The 17,401-nt window shown below is 41.0% G+C and overlaps 1 protein-coding gene across 1 annotated transcript; it reads right to left on the bottom strand.

The window, feature by feature from the left end:
- Positions 1 to 510: 510 nt before the first annotated feature.
- Positions 511 to 15,738, bottom strand: AQP11 (aquaporin 11). The gene is made up of 3 exons (XM_020989807.2): positions 15,044 to 15,738; positions 3,735 to 3,851; positions 511 to 863 (listed from the first exon to the last, which is right to left on the bottom strand). The coding sequence occupies exons 1-3, from the start codon at positions 15,642 to 15,644 to the stop codon at positions 784 to 786; spliced, it is 798 nt and encodes a 265-aa protein (XP_020845466.2). The 5' UTR covers positions 15,645 to 15,738; the 3' UTR covers positions 511 to 783.
- Between the last annotated feature and the right edge of the window lie 1,663 nt (positions 15,739 to 17,401).

Below are 17,401 nucleotides of genomic sequence, written 5' to 3'. Positions count from 1 at the left end.
GGTGACAGCCTATCGTCCGAGAACTAGCCTTCTTAAATGTGAAGAGGTTCATCAACAGAGGACTGGCCATCAAATGATAAACTCTATTGGCTGCTGTACCTCCCAAAATCATTTACTAAAGAAGAGAGAAGCCATTATGGTGGAAACCATGAAACCATGAACCGCTGGAATACTAAAGTAGGTTCAGAGGTTATATTAGGGTCTATTTGGAAAATACAGACACAATCTATTGAGGTCCTTATATATCTCTGTCTATATAGAGTGTCTTCTAGTGGAAGATGACATCAATGATGGTGATTAACAACATTATGGCAAGTTTGTAGCTGAAAGGAGCATCTACCTAACTCTAGAACAGACATTTCAATCAGATGCCCTAGTACCTTGATTGGGAGGGCTCTTAGTTACATGAATTTAGATGTCCCTTGACTATACTCATTCCTTTTTTTATTTCTTTCTCTCCCCTCCCATCCTCTCTATAGCTCAGCTTTTGTAAAAAAAGGTTAACAACTGTCACTTTAAGTTTAAATTTAATGTAATGAGTCCTTTCCAGCAGCATTTTAATATACATCATTCAAAAGAACAAGTCTTTACACAGGAGACCTCAATTTCACATTGATTTTTTTAAAAGTCTCAGGGATGGGAACTGTAAGACAGCATCCTCAGAGAAATCTGCCATTTGGAGAAAAGTGCAACTGGCATTTAGAGCATGAAGCGATTGAACTTGGTGACTGCTTCACATCCAGCTGGACTGCAATTTAACTTAGTATTAGCCTCTGATAATCGCTATTCATTTTTATTAATTCTATTCATGTTATGCAGCCAAGGAAGGAAATGGATGAACATCAAAACCATCAACATTATACCTGAAAGACAAAATAACATTTAAAAAATCAAAAAGGCTATAATCATTCAGTTTTGCATACTTAAGAACTATATGTGTTCATAAAAGATTTTCTATGGCAACACTTCATGCTGCTTACAGAATTTCTAAAATCAAGAATGTTCTTTTTTATTTTCCTTCAATACAAAATCCTTAAAATAACCTATAATAGGAACCAAAATGATTCCAATAATAAAGTAATGGGAAAAACTGTGAGTCCAAAGGAGTCCCTGCTCCAAGTCTGACTTGCTGAGCTCTGTCTCTGTCTTTTAAGGGAACAATGATATTTGTCCCTGCTGATCTCAGAAATACTGTGAATTAAATAAGGAGTTTTGAAAATGCTTAGGAGTCCTATCTTGTAAAAACACACATAATACAAGGTGGTCCTAGTATGACTCCCTTTCACACACATTTTCTTTTTAAATTTAACACAACGCTATCCAACAGATATAGATTGAAAGTTTCCAACAAGTTCAGTGGAGAAGAGCCAACTCCTACAAGATAAATACTTCCAAAATATTTACACTTAAAATTAAAAAAATTATTTCCTAAGCTTAAGAAGTATATGTTGACTATCAAACCAACAAACATTTATTCAGCGTTTATTGTGTGTAGAACACTGTGCTTGGCTTTGGGGAGACATAAAGTTGAGAATCTCAATACTAATAAACCCTAAGTCATGGGAAGGGTTTTGTGGTTAGACAACATCAAGCTAATATGACCTAGGTAGTTTGGGTTATTTTTTTTTTAAGTTCAAGTAATCACATCAGACAAAGCATTATGCTGTACCAACACACCAAAGTAGAATGAATTTGTAGGATGCCAGTTAAGGATTGCTCTTTGATAAAAAAAAAAAAAAGCAGCAATTGAGTTTTATGGTTCTGACAGCATTCAGATGCTACACCACCCAGGAAAGCATCAGTCCATTCTGTAGCTTGGGACTCCATAAAGCAAAACAAGAACAGCTAGAAACAACGACCATGTTACTAATTTCCCCAGGGCTATTTTTGTTTTCTTGATGAGGTCATTGCTAGGATGTAATCACTGTATTTAAGAATAGTCTTATAAAAGTCAACTCTCTCTCATTTTAAGAAAACAATGAATGCCAGACTTTCTTGCTATGAAATTCATAAATTAGGGATGGATCTGGTATGCATTTTCTGTTACTTTTCATTTGCATCATTTTGAATGATTTTTGTAGGGCATGGAGAAGATGATCATTCAAACCTCATGTATCAGGGGCAGGTAGGTGGCGCAGTGGACAGAGCACCGGCCCTGAAGTCAAGAGGACCTGAGTTCAAATGCGGCCTCAGAACAAACACTTGACACTTACTAGCTGTGGGACCCTGAGCAAGTCACTTAACCCCAACTGCCTAAAAAAAAAAACCCCAACACCCCCCCCAAAAAAACCTCATATATCTGAAATAATGAAATGATCATTTGGGAATCGTAATCTATCTACTCAGAAAGGAGACAAAGGTGGTATAGAGTGGAAAAAATAGAACAATGGAGTTGGAGTCAAAAGGCTCAAAAAAGCTGGATTCCAATTCCTCTTCTGCCACTTAATAGCTGTGTGACCTTGGGCACACAGGTCACCTTTCTCAGCCTTGGTTTCTTCATCTGTAAAATGAGAATGTTGGACTGATCACTCTCAGGGGTCCCTTCCAGCTCTCTAACATTGTCTAATACTGCGATTGACTCACACAATGAACTTATTCTCTCTTTTAATGACCAAAATACAGCTTGGGAGTTGTCATCTCTACTCTTTATTCTTCTAGTCTGTAATCTCTGGAAGCTGATGGGCTTGAATTTTTGTCTCTTCCATCTTTAAACTGAAATGTCAGTATTATTCCTATGACCTCTCCATTTTCTCTCTGTCTTTTCTTAGCTTTTTGTTATTCCATTGTTTTTTGGTCATATCTGACTCTTTGTGACCCCATTTGGGGTATTCTTGGCAAAGAGACTGGAGTGATTTGCCATTTCCTTCTGCAGCAGCTTTTACAAATGAGGAAACTGAAGTAAACGAGAGTTAATCGATTTGTCCACGGCCACACAGCTAGTTAAGTATCTGCATCCAGATTTGAATTCAGATGAGTCTTCCTGACTATATTCTATCCACTTCACCGCCTAGCTTTATTAAAACCTTGGGCTTAAATTCTACTTTTCCACCCCAATGGACACACATCCATTTTACAAATGAGAAATCAGACCCAGAAAGCAGAAGGGATTTGCTCAAGGTGACAAGACTATTTAATGTCAGTTCTAGAATGAGAACCCAGGAGTTCAGGCACCCAGCTCATTCATCTTTCTACAGTAGCACATTGTTGCACTGCTCATCCAACCTTTGAGACACTTTTTTTACATGAGACCACGCCTCTAAGCTCATATTTTAAGTCAGTGGTAAACTAGAACTTCTCTTTACATACTTTTAAAGACTACATGTATTTCTTGTATTAAAGTATACCTGCATTCTTTAAAGATATGTTAACTTGTAGAAATTTAAGGACTTGATATATGCTCCCTAAACCAAAAAGTATAACAAAACATTCATGGCATATATGAGCTTAGAGATCTTCTGGCGTGTAAGGCCAGGCCTTCTCTTCCAGTTCTGATATTCCTTGAAGTCACATGCTACAAGATGCAATGCACAAGAATATTAATGCACAAGATTATTAAGTTACACTGGGAGAGCCTTTACAAAATGTTCTACTGTTGGTATTTCAGGGGTGGACTCTGGCCTCTGCCTTAAATGCTAAGGGTTCTTTCAGCCTTGCTTAGGAGAAAATGGAGACCTGACAAGAGAATTCAAGGTTACAACATTTCCTGAAAATGCATGAAATAGAAATGTGCTTACCTAAAGAAGGAGCCACGCAATACACAATTAAATAGTTGAAGAATAACTCATGAAAGCACTGGAAATGTAGTGAAAGGGCCAAAGCTGGATTAAATACAGCTCCTGTTAGATCTCCTCCTGTAATAAATTTTAAGCAAAATGACACTAAACTAGATTTTATATCTTTCATCCGTTGGGGACTAAAAAGAGATGGCAATTACTACTGTGCCATCTTAGATATCTAGCAAATTATCTCTACAATTATATTCTCTCCAAACTTGTAAAGAAACCTAAAGGATTGAATGCAGCTGCTCCCCAAACCAAGAGTTGGATCTTAGAAACTGACTGATCAAGAAGCCTTCATTAAGTGTCTATTATCTCCCAGGCACTATGTTAAGAAACATAAAGACAAAAATGAAACAATTCTTGCCCTTAAGGAGCTTGCCTTCTATTAGGGGAAACAAGAAGTGCCCAGTCCAATTTCTTTATTTTAAGTAGGAGGCTCCCAAAGGGGAAGGCGCTTAGAAGGCTTACACGGCCATAGAATTTTAGTGCTTTAGAGAGATCTTAAAAACCTTCAAGTTCTAGCCCTTTCATCTTTACAGATGAGGAAGGTTAGTCCCAAGACATAAAGAGACTTGGCCAAGGTGACAATGCTAGATTCAAATCTTAGTCTTCTGAATCCAAATCCAATGTTTGAGGGGTTTTTTTCCCCATTACACCACATTCCTTCAGAGCTCAGTGGAGTCAAACTAATATCTCTCTATGCACTACTCCATCTTCAAAAAGTCATGAGGAACTCAGCATCCTTTCTCTTTCAGACTCTTTATTTCTACTGTAGTAACAAGTGGAAGCATTTTGGAATAAGAAAGCACTAGAGCACAGTATTATTACTACTCTAGTCTTCAGAAAATATTACTGGTAGATTTTAAAAAATCATCCTAGTAAATAAGACTGTTCCTAAAGCTTTTTGTAGTGTGTTAGCATGGCAAAAAAACAAAAATAAAAAACTTTTCTTCACAAACAAAAACAAACATCCCATTAGTGGTTAACCCAATTTTAACTGTAAGTAGTATAAAGCCCAAATAACACTACAAAGACAAAAGGTACAATAGTTACTCATTTAAAAGTGCTAATATAATAATGCAGCTCACAACAGGGCCTTAATTTTTCTATTAATTAAAACTATGAATGCATTATTGATGACCATTATGATAATTTATTATAACAACCAGAGATTTGGAAGTCACAATTGGGCCACTTGGACATAGTGAACAATTCACAGTTCCCACTGGAGTCACTGCTGTTTCAGGCATTTGTGGTAGAGGGGCCCTGGTAGTGACCCAGCAACGGAACTCATCACTCTGGTCAGCTGGAAACACACTTCGAAGACAGAGAGGGCAGGGCAGCTAATCGGGGCCCAGACTTCTGGCTCCAACTTTGCCATTCCTAGAACAATACTACAACATTCATGGAGGCACATAGATCTAGGCCTGGAAGCAACATGAGCCCATCCAATCCAACTCCTTCATTTTACAGATAAGGAAACTGAGGCCCAGGCTTTCCCAAGGTTTCACAAGTATCACAGTACTATTGGAAGCAGGTGGAGAGAGTATATGAACGGTCTATATACATTTAGCTATTCCATTCCCAAACTCTTGATTAGTTAGCAGCTGATCTTAGAAATTTGCAAGTATTTCTCAATTTTAAAAAGGACGCTGAATCCTGAACCTGAAAATTAGCTTAGTTGGGTTCTGCCTCACTGTGGCAAACTGAAAGTGACTCACAATTAAGTCTAATTTTTCATTAGGCCAACTTAGTCTTTCACTGGGCTGTCCCCAGAATACCTCAATTCTACTCATCCCTAGATCATATTCTCTTTCCCTTAGTGCTGTGACTCTTGCATCCCTATCAGAAAAATCAGGCATCCTAATGTAGGATGCCAGTATATTCAAATACCGAGTGAAAAAGACCCACTGGGGGCTCTTTTCAGAAGAATGCTCATGCCAAAGCACATGAATATTCACCAAAGTGCTCACTCTCGATATCCCTACCTATCATGACACCTCTAATTGTACCTATTTACTGGGGCAGAAGTGATCAGAACCAGGATGAACCCCAGGGACTATCTTTAAATATACAGCTACAATGGGGTATTCATTTTGGGTACAAGGCACCCCTAAGAACAGAAGGGAACTCTTGGTCCAAATACGGTGTTTTTTGGGTTTATACACTAAGACAGGGGAGTTTCAGATTGCCTGTGCCAAACAGCTCCCAACTAAATCTTTCCGAAACCATTTAGAATGTCTAGAGGCCCTCTGACTGAGAGCTGGTCAAAGCAGAAAGCAGATGCCCAGGGTGTATAACACTGTATGTCTGGGATGATAATTAGATCATCAATATGATAAAGTATAGTGAAAAAGACCTTAAGGGAGCAGCTAGGTGAAGTCCTGAAGTCAGGAGGACCTGAGTTCAAATCCAGCCTCAGATCAAACACTTGACACTTACTAGCTATGTGACCTTGGGAAGTCACTTAACCCCAATTGCCTAAAAATAAAATAAACTAAAAAAATAAAAAAATAAAAAAAGACCTCAGACTTAGGTTTGAGCATCAACTCTGACACTCACTAGCTACATGACCAATGACACTAAGTTTCAGGTAAGTTCTTATCCTTAGATCTATTGTGAGAAAAGTGCTTTGTAACTATAAAAATATGAGCTGCCATTACTATCACAAGATGGTTTTTCAAACTGTATCATACAGAAAAAAAACACTATCCAAGATTAAACAAATAAAAAACAAACATAAAACTTGATTTTTTAAAAAAGGAATGTTCAATAGCAGGTATTCTAGTCTGGCAATCAAATGAAAGTATAAAAAAAATTGACTTACACACTGGAAAAAGGATAAGGGCTACTTAGTCCTTAAAATACTCTCCAGTTTCTACTAACTGCTTTGATTTGGATTGTCAAAATCAGTAAGTGGAGTTACTGTAATTCATTTGGTAAAACTATGTTTTACACTGTTGAATCTGCTTTTAAATAAAATAAACTTTTTATCTGTCTTAGATCCTCAAATGTTAATGCTATTTTAAAAAAACCAGACTTCTTCAGCAATAAAAGCCACATATTTGTTGGGCAGTACTCCACTATCAAGGAGGTTGCCCTGTTCCACTATCAAAATACCTAGGTGCCTTGGAGAGGTCATGAAAGTACCCTTGCCCCCTTTAAACACTTCCATTCACCTTTCCTAAAATGTAGCTTTCAACATTTTTAATAATCAAATTATGGGCAATAATACCAGGTACTCTCCTCAGAAAGGATCAATATCCTATATCATCTACAAAAAGTTTCCTAAAAATGAGATTTATGAAATCCATTACAGTTTTATACCAAGCATTTCCAGGAAGCAAATCTTTCTCACATTGATATAAACTATAAAAAATTAAAACCCAAAATTTCAAAACAAATCACACAGTTTGGCTTTTGATATAATACGGGATTTTTATTAGCATGAGAAATTTATACTTTTTACCTTATTCAGGACCAAATTATGGCATTTTATTGAGTGTCAAAGTTATGATTTTAAAAATCCCCACACAATGGGCTAGGCTACTCCTTTTCATTTTTTAAAAACAACACAAGAAAATGAGAACAAAGTTTTCTCACCCACCCTTCTCCCTTCTAGAATGAGGGCTATATCAACTACCAGCATAACTTCTCTGAAAAATATCAGCTCTCATAGCTTGATACCAAACATGATGGAACACCAATCACTTTGTATGTTTCTGGCTGTGTGCCCACGGACTTGAATGACATCACCATGCTGTCCCACTTTTTCCTCATCTGAAACACAAAGGATAACAACTCGTGCAACACCTAACTGATAAGCTTCTGAGGAAAGCATTCTGTAAACTGTAAAGCACTAGAGAAATGGGAGCTCTCATCATTATGAATGTCTTCTGGTCCACCAGATAACTCAAATCGGAATTTCAAATTCAAAATCAGAATTCAAAGACCTTAGACAACATCTGCTCCAACCATGTGATTTTATAGATGGGAAAACTGAGCTTCAGGGAAGGTAATTCAGAGGCACAGTGTGTTAACAAGACATCATATGATCTGTATTTAACTTCCATATGCTTGAATTTTTAACCATAAGGAAACATTTCCTGCAATTAAGTTTTTTTTCCAAAAAGTTTTTAAAATTACTTTTTGCCTCTAACTCCTTTCAGTTAACCCTCCCCATAATACCAAGAAAAACCATAATTACTATACTGATGTAGGTTGATTCATTTTTATTAAACTCCACAGTGTCAGATAATTGCATAATTATGAACATTCGTTTCATTTCTTTCATAAGACATTTCATGTTAACTTTACTAGAGGGAAAATCCAACTTGGGCTAGGGGCAAGAGAAGAAAATGAAGGAGTTTATGAAGTCATATGCCAATATGAAACCCAATGTGGGTTAGAAACAGAAAATTCCCACTCCTCAATTTCAACTGTTATCTTTCCATGTAAAAATGGCACCGATTAAAATCAAAGACATTTCTTCTGCACATTTAAAGAGTGACTGTAAAATATAAACATATATATAAATTATGTGTACCTACTGATATAAAGACCTACATTTGGAAACCTGTTTTTTAGAATATAAATATTAACATACCTCTGATTTGAATTCATCAGAATAAATCTGAAAAGGAAGATACTTGACCTTTATGAACCTTTATGAACTTGATTTTGAAAGGCAAATACACATTCCATCTCTTCCATGAAGCCACTCTTGACTGCTCCATTCCTCCTAGACAGCCCTACTTCTCTGAAATTCTTTCAAACTGTACAACATAATTCAGAATTTCTCTGAACTGGCTGTTACCTTCTTTTGCAATTCATTATTGTTTCATTGTTAATAAAATCTCATCTTCCTAATTCAGCAAATGTTTATTGAGCACTTACTAAAATAACTCATTTATGTAACATACTTATTTCATTGGAGCCTCAAACCCCTTCTGGAGCAGACTTCCTTCTTACAAAGGAGGAAACCCTTCGTGGAGGTTCAGCAACCTGCCTGTGGTCACACAACTTATTAACATCAGAGACAGGTTAGAATCCAGGTCTACCTGACTCTAGCGCCAACCAACATGCCACACTCCCCTCTCCTCTCTGGGCTAGACCCCTTGTAAAGGGCCTACCACACGGCAGGGCCTACCCTCAAAGAGCTGAGAGAACTGAAGCTCCCTGAGGGGAAGACTCTATTTTATACCGCACAGCACAGAGTACTGAGGTGAGCAAACAGCTGAGGCTCCATAAAATTCTCTTCACTGATTCCTACCCGGGGAGCAACTCTGCCTAACTCAAGCTGGAGCTAATCATTCAAACGGCTCTGGACGATTCTGCACTGTGCTCAGAACCTGAAGGAGGGTCTCCTGGTCATCTGCAGCTGCACAATCAAGCAAGCCAACAGTGTCATGGACTAGGCCTAGGGACACAAAGGCAAACAGGAGATAGGGAGATTACATTCTATGGGGGGATACAGGCTCACAGGACAGTACATCAAGGACTTATGCAAAATACACAGGGATGGTGAATTAACACTCGGGAAAATCAGAGCAGCCTCTTGAACGTAGTAGCACTTGAGCAAAGCCTTGAAGGAAATGAGATGTTCCAAGACGGGGAGGTGACGAGGGAGACAACCTGGGCAAAGGTAGGAGAGGCAAGAGATGGAATGTCACACACAGGGAGTACCCAGTGTGGGTGACAGTCAAATGGTCAAGGGCCTAAATGCTGAAGAGTCTTTCCTTTATCTTACATGCAATGAAGAGCCGATGAAACCTCTTGGGGTGGAGAATGGATTGGAGAAAGGAGGGCCTAGACATATGGAAACCAAGTAGAAGCAAGGCAGCTAGGAGGTACTAAGGAGAAAGCGCCAGGACTAGAGTCAGTAAGACCTGAGTTCATATCCAGCCTCAGACACTTATTAGCTGTGTGACCATGGGTAAGTCACTTAACCTCTGTTTGCCTTGGTTTCATCTGTAAAATGGGAATAATGATGACATCTACCTCCTAGGGTTGTTATGACAGTAAAATGAGATAATAATTGTAAAGTGCTTAGCACAGTGCCAGGCACATAGTAAGTGCTATATGTTAGCTACTGTTACATTAATATTATTATTATTATTATTATTATTATTATTATTATTATTATTTGGTATGGCATCAATCTGGGTGAGGACAAGCAAATGGATGAGGCAGTCTGCGGTTTAAATGTTACCTATTACTATTTACGTGAAGATAGGAGAATGGACTTAAGAGATGTCTGGGAAACAGCATCAACAAAACCTGCCAAATGACTGGACAGGGGGGTGAGAGTGAAAAAGCAAGCATGGTAAAGCTGGTTAATGGAAAGAATATAGTGCCCTCAACAAAATATGAAAGTTCAGAGGAGGTCTGGTTTTAGGGAAACAACAATAAACTGTTGGGGCTTTTTAAACATCAAGCAGGCAGCTGGAGACGAGGGACCAGAATCCAGAATAGATGAGGGCTGGATGTGTAAGTCCAGAAGTCATCTTTGACATGGCACAGTGGCTGGAGAGAAGGCCTTGAAGGCAGGAAGAAGTGGATACATATCTTGCTTCTGACACATGTAGGCCTGGGCAAATCACTTAACCTCTTAGGACTCTGAGCAACTCTCCAAGACTTCTCAGTCGTAAAGAAGGTGAGGACCTACATTTGGTGGAGGGTGCTTCTTCAACCAGAAGTTCCCTGTACCAATGAAAATTCCGGTGCAGTCCTCTTTATCCTTATCCTACATGGACACGATAGTTAAATGAGATCCCTGAGAGACTATGGACCAAATACAAACAAGTGGGTTTTGCATCAGATTCGTAATATAAACTTCATTGAAATTTCCCCCAGAAAATCTTGTAACAAAAGCATTTTTCAAAAAAACTTTTGCAAAGATATTGGAAGTTCATTTGGAACTTTACCTATACTAATATAGATAGGTATCAACTATGAAACTCATGGACTCAAATACTAAAAGTGAGGTAAACTGTTGGGCCTGATTTGTAACTGAAGCCCTCAAAAACTGGAACTAGAGAAAATAAGTACATATTCTTTTCAATCTGTGGTCAATCAGTTATGCATAAAATAATGTGATTAAAAAAAAAGACCACTGGGCTTGAAGTCTGAAGACCCAAGTCTGTGTTCCTCTGGAGAAATGCTAACTGGCATGGTGACCATACCTAAGTCACTTCATCTTTCCAAGTCCAAGCTCACTTTTACTGAGCAGAAAACATACAGAACTTGCATTATAAAGCTCACAGGTCAGTAAACAGCAAAATGTTAGAGAACTGTAAAAATTATTGCTTTTTGCTCATTGAGCTAGAATTTCTCAGCACAATTTCCCACATTCCTGGGAATAAGTGAGGAAGGCTTGAAATAGGCACTAATACTTTTAAATCTTTCAAGTATTATGTTTCATGGATCACAGGATAAGAAGATATAGAAGGCTGGAGGAGTCACTCATACTGATGAATTCACCAATCCATACAAGTTTTGAGGAAGGCTATTATTTAGTAAATTATAGCTCTATTGAACTAGTAAAACCAGTTAATCTGGCCTACCATTGGGATAAAAAGGGCAGCAAAAATCCATTAGTGATGTTTTTTTTTTCCGTTAATGATCTTGATACTATGATCAGGGTACCAAGAGCTAAATAAAATCCTAGTTGATTACACCAGCACACTGGCTCCATATATCAACCTCCTGATACATTCTAGGCCAGGGCTATGAGTCATCACTAACATTGTAAATGCATGTCCATGGTTATTCCTGAAGTACACTCATATTTTCTAGGCCATTCCCAGTTTGTTGCTCTTTCTTACCCCCACCCCTCCACCCCCAAATCAAGACAATGGCCTGTATTAATTGGTAACGAGTTCAATTGTTTCTAGCTGCTGAAGAGTGCACATTAAAATTTTATGCCATCTAAATTTCAGTGCTCTGGGAGAAAGTCCTTTTTCTAGTTACAGTTCTGGCTTTATGATACAGTGGAAAGAAAGAGAAATAGACTTGGGATCACAACACTTAAGGCTTGTCCCTGCCACTTTTACTAACTGTATGAAAGAAGCAAGCTCTTTATCCTGTGAGACTTAGTTTCCTCTGTATAATGAAACAGTTGGTCCAAGTGACCTCTAAGGTTCCTTTCATCTTTCAGTTCTATAAGAAATCACAACATGTTAAGTATCTATAACTTGTATTATGCTGCAATTATTAATTTAGATCTGGCCCCAAAGAGTGATGTCTGTTTCCTGTTCTCCAGTGGGCTGTACCTTCTATTCAAGGCCTCTACTGTGGGAGGAAGGAAAGTTCTTTCCCTCCCTGCCCAAAATGTGCTGTTCCCAGAAGTTCCTTCAACATGTTTCCTTAGTTTTAATCTTAAGTTCCAAATTTTATCATTTCTCTATTTTAAAAAATCTTTGCTTGCTTGTAAAATGAAGGAATCACTAGCAGTCTATAAATAATTACACTGTTATAATTGTTTTTGACAAAACTAATTTTGTGAAAGACCTTGGGAATGTTCTTTACCGAAGACTAGAACTTTGAAATAATGAACTTGCCAATCCCACAACACACTTTTGTTCTTTCCCTTTCCTAGTTGGACACCTTTCTTCTCCATTCCTAAAGGAAACATTAAGGAATAGATTGCATAAACAGTTCTGAGAAGGCCACACATACAAAAGAACTTAAATTTTAAAGGAAGGTAAAGATCCTTTTCCTAACTGGAAAGAGCAATGAAGTGGCTGAATTAAGGTATCAGTTCTACCACTCACTAACCGTGTGACCTTGGCTAAGTCTGGACCTCTCTGAGTCTCAATTTCCTCATCTGTAGAGAGAATAATATTTGCAGGACCCAACTTACAGGGTATTTGGGAGGAAAGTGCTCTATTAACAATAAAATGCTGTGAAAATGTGAGCAATTATCTTAACTATAACTTGGAAACTACAAAGAGAGAGTCCTTTAAATGGATTTGGTAATACCTGTAGTTTCACTCTCTACTTTAACAAGGCTAATATATATAAAATATTATAAATGAATTTTAAAGAATTAGTTCAAATATAAATAATAGGCTACAGATACCCATCTCCACATGAAATCTAGTATTCTTAGTATTTTCAAACAATTTCCATTTAATTTTTTGTTAAAATTTCAAAAGTATTTCAAAAGTACTGTCATTCAACACTGTTTCTTAAATCCCTCTGCCTCATAGAAGATGGTCTGCTGCATCTGGGATTAGTGGAGCTGTATACACATGAACAAATGGATCAGTTTTTTTTTTCAAAGAAGTCACTTCCATTTGAGGTACATTTTAAAATTTATAAACTGTTTTTAGATGACTTGTAAATGAATTTCAAAATATCACAAGATGTATCAGGGGATTCTAAGATAACTATACCTCTATGGGAACCAAGTATTAGAAAAGTCTAGTGATGAGAATGACAGAATTTTTAAGAGTTCTGTATAAAATTTATATTAGTTATTTTTGGACCTTTTATCAATTTTTAATGAGTATAGGGATAAGGGATGAGAACATTATAAATTTAAAGCTTCAAATGGAAGTGACTGTTTTGTAATAAGTAAATTCTGCTACTTTCTCCAGCAATTGGGTCCAATCATTACCTATTTAAAATCCTGTTTGACCTTTAAAGCCCTTCACAACCTGGACCTTTCCTAGCTTTCCAGTAACCTTACATTTTACTCTCCTCCATGTCCTTTACTGTCCAAGTAGCCTAGTCTTCTTCCTGAACTTTTCCATTGGCTGTTCCCAATACCTGACACATTCTCCCTCTCCATCTCTGCAACCGGGTTTCCCTGGCTTCTTTCAACACTCAGCCCCAAACCTACCTTCTGCAGGAGGCTTTTCCAATCCACACCTTCCTCTCCTAGTACTTCCCCTCTGACCAAAAATGTGATGAGTGTTGCCTGCAGGTGGTTCATCCTCTATTTACACTTCACCTATCTTGTATGTATGTAATTATTTCTAATATCGATCTCATTGTACTCTGAGCTCCCTCAGAGCAGGGGTCATGTTTCTGTCTTTCTTTGTATCCCCAGTACTTGGGCCTGGCACATAAAAAGCACTTAATGCTTGGTGACGGACTGAGATGCTCCGTTTTCAAGTAGCTCTGACCCACTGAACCTAGACAAGTCCTCTGGAGCCAAATAGAATAAACATATCTAAATCTCCCTTCCACATGATAGCTTTTTAAATGTTTGAAGACAGAAGTGATTCTCCCAAGCCTTCTTTTCTCCAAGCACTGCCCTCTGAAGTATCTTACCGGACTCACTCATTCCTCGAGGCACTGATTGCCCTCTAGTATCTTACAGGACCCTCAGTTCCAACATCAGGTTGTCATTATTTAAAAAAATAAATAAAATAGATCTTTTTGTGTGTGTGCAAACGCCAGAAAAATGCACTCAGACCTGGAATGGAGGAACTGAGTGCTATTATAGCTCTGTCCCTTCAATGGGATACAGTGTAAAAACTAATGTGAAATTGGCAGCCACTTCCCTAAAAAAGATTTGGAACCGGCCTGGGTTCAAATCCCAGCCCAACTCCTTACTATCTTTTTAACCTCGGTCAGGTCATCTCCCTCCCCCACCTCGCTACGGTTTCCTCCTCTGTCAAACTAGGGTGTTGTACTAGATAATCTCAACTGTTTGTTACAAATTCCAAACTCTTCGATCCTACCGCCTGGATTAGAATTTAAACTCTGCCACGGTAGCAAGTCACTTAACTTTCCTTCCATAAAATGAGAGTAATAATAATCCTGAAGCTGTCTTCTCTCCGCCCTCGCCCTCTCCCCCCTTCTCCCCCCTCCCCAGTCACGGGCAGCTAAGTGGCACAGTGGATAGGGTACCTGGCTTAGAGTTAGGAAGACTCGTTTTATGGAGTTCAAATTTGGCCTCATATACTTACTAGATGTGTGACCTCGGGCAAACCACTTAACCCTGTTTGCCTCAGTTTCCTCATCTGTAAAATGAGCTGGAGAAGGAAGTGGCAAATCACTTCAGTATCTTTGCCAAGAAAACCCCAAACAGGGTCACGAAGAGTGGAACACGACTGCACAACAATATCCCTCCTTCACAGAGCTGTCCTTAGCAAACTTCAGAAGTACTACAGAAATGCAAAGTATTATTAACAAAAAGAAAAAGAAAAAGAAAAACCACCACAACAACTGAGAAATGGCTAGAACAGTGGTGGTGGTGCACGGTTAAAAGGGAGTGGGAGTGGATGACTAGTGGGCGCTCTGAAACAAACCTGTAAAGACCAAAAACGTGATGAGTGCTGCCTGCAAGTGGATTCGAAACTTGAGCCTGACCTCCTGGAAATGCATCATGGCACTGTGGAAGATGAAAGAGCAGATCATCTCCACGAGGAACGCCTCGGGCAGAGCCAGGTGGATAGGGCTGGTACACTTCACAGCCCTCTCGACAAAGTGGCGCTTGGAAATGCCCAGGCTCCAGACCCACATCATGAAAGTCCGGCTGAGTCCCGAGCTGAGCATCTGCGCGAAGATCTTGAGGAAGCCCAACCACAGGGGCATCTGCTCCAGCGCCAGCTGCTCCAGGACCCCGCACGGGTTGCTGATGGCGCCCACCAGCGTCAGGCCGTGGACCAGGGAGAGGAAGTAGATCATGGTCAGGATCCAGCTGGGGTTGGCCGGCCCCAGGTCGCCCAGCACCTGGAGCTCTAGACAACAGCAGCAAAGCTGGAAGGTGGCCAGCAGCTCCGCCGCGAAGACGCGAATGAACGAGGAGCTGATGTGCCTCCGGACCAGGACGCGCGCCACGCCAGTGAGCAGGACCACGCAGAGCATCACCCCCAGGGATATGCAGGTGTCCTGCCCCTCCGCCCACATCTTCAGCAGAGTCAGCTGCAGCTCCCTCGCTGAAATCGCCGGCTGCTTTGGAACCTCCCGGCTCTGGACCTGCCCCGGGTCCAGAGTCCCCGGGCGCAACTCGTTCCCCAGCTCCAGCTCTGAGGCTTAGAGGAGGGAATTGGATGAAAGGGGGTGGGCTCAGGGTGGGCTCCTCCTCCTCGTCCTCCCCTCCCCGGCTCCCGGATCGTCTGTGGGGGCAGAGCCAGGGAGGGGAGGTAGCGGACTAGGACGGCGACTCCGGGGACGGAGGGTCCCAACGGTCAGTCTCACCCAGCCGGGGAAGAAGCGCAGACAGCACACACGCACCTCGTCCGCCTCGGACCGAACGAATGAGGTGGGGAACCTGGGGAGGGGAGGGGAAAAGGGAGCAGAGGAGCGCGCGCCGGGGCGCACCACCGCGCGTGCGCGACCGGCCAGCCCGCTTCTCCTTCCCCCGGCCCCCTCCGGCTCCTGGCCACGCGCCCCTTTGACCTTTGGGAGTCGAGGTGGAAGTCTCCCCGGAGTAGGAAAGCGAGGGCGCGAGCACGCCACCGCGGGGGCGGGAAGAGCGGCCCGCCGCGCAGGCGTACGCTTGCGGGAGCGGGCACGCGCCAGCACCGTTGGGGGGCGAGAGCGTCCGGGACTGGCGTGGGTCGGGTCGCCCAAGTCGCTGCGAGCGATAGTGTGACAGTTAGCCCGGAGCAAAGAAGACATCTACGCGGGTCAACCGACTTTCCTTCAGTGTTCCCACCTCCATGGCCGGGGGACAAATCCCACACCTGCCCCACCTCCGCCTCGCGTGGTTGCACAATTTCTGTGGTGACATAAAGACTCAGTTTCCCCGCAGTGCGGTGGCCGTGCCCCCTGCCAGAAAAACCGTCCGGGGAGGGGCCTGCCTGGAATTTTCCACACTCTCAATTATTCACCACGGTTTGCTCAGGATTTGCGAGAAAGCCAGGGGACGGACGTGATCACCACCTTCGTGTGCTTGGCAGGCACAGTATTGCAGAATTTTAATGTTGGAAGGGACCTCAGAGCCCGTTGGACCCAAACTGTGCCCAAAACAATAGGACCTAAGGGACGAGTGGTCATCGAGGGTCCGCTCGAGGGCAGGCTCCTCCTCGCCTGAGCTCCCTCAGGTTACCCTGTGGGATAGCTCTAATGGGCAGCAAGTTTTCTCTGTTGTGGAGTCGGGTCCGACCCTTGGTGACCCCATTTGGGGTTTTCTGGGCAAGGATACTGGAGTGGTTTGCTCTTTCCTTCTCTGTGTCATTTTGCAGATGACGTCCTTGACATCAAGCCTAAATCTGTCTCTGCAGCTTGTACTTGTGCTTAGCCCCAGAGAACAGAACTAGGAGCATTCGGGGTGGGGGAGCGTTAACTAGAGGCTCCCGAGTGAGAAAAATAGTCCTCATACCATCCGAGAAAAAGAAAAAAAGTAATTATCTCCAGAGATAGCTGATTCTTCATCTTGGGAGCTACTCAAAAAGATATGAACATGATAGCGATTTTAAAGGAATAGTTTCTTCTCAGTTAAGGGTTGGACTAGATGACCTCAAAGGTTTTAGTTTTCAGTCACTTGGGGGAAAATGGCCATTTTCTCTCTTTACACTTTCTCTTTTTGGTCAGTTCATTCACTCTTACAGGTTTAACTACCACTTAGGCAGATGACTCCCAAATCTCTTACCTCTAGTTCTGATTTCCTTCTGAGTGTCAGACCTGAATCTCCAGCTGCCTACAGGACATCTTTACCAGCA

The sequence above is a fragment of the Phascolarctos cinereus genome, unplaced genomic scaffold, assembly GCF_003287225.1.
Source record: "Phascolarctos cinereus isolate Bilbo 61053 unplaced genomic scaffold, phaCin_HiC Scaffold_726;HRSCAF=1367, whole genome shotgun sequence".
Classification (NCBI taxonomy): domain Eukaryota; kingdom Metazoa; phylum Chordata; class Mammalia; order Diprotodontia; family Phascolarctidae; genus Phascolarctos; species Phascolarctos cinereus.
Note: the sequence above shows the minus strand (reverse complement) of the source record. Positions and strands in the feature narration are given on the sequence as shown.

Bases quoted from the DNA above. Each gene is read 5' to 3' on its own strand.
- AQP11 (XM_020989807.2), bottom strand. From the start codon at position 15,644: ATGTGGGCGGAGGGGCAGGACACCTGCATATCCCTGGGGGTGATGCTC. The intron at 3,852-15,043 runs GTTTGTTTCAGA...AATTTATTACAG, and splicing joins CACGTTTTTGGTCTTTACAG to GAGGAGATCTAACAGGAGCT. The intron at 864-3,734 runs GTAAGCACATTT...TTTGTCTTTCAG, and splicing joins TTGCGTGGCTCCTTCTTTAG to GTATAATGTTGATGGTTTTG.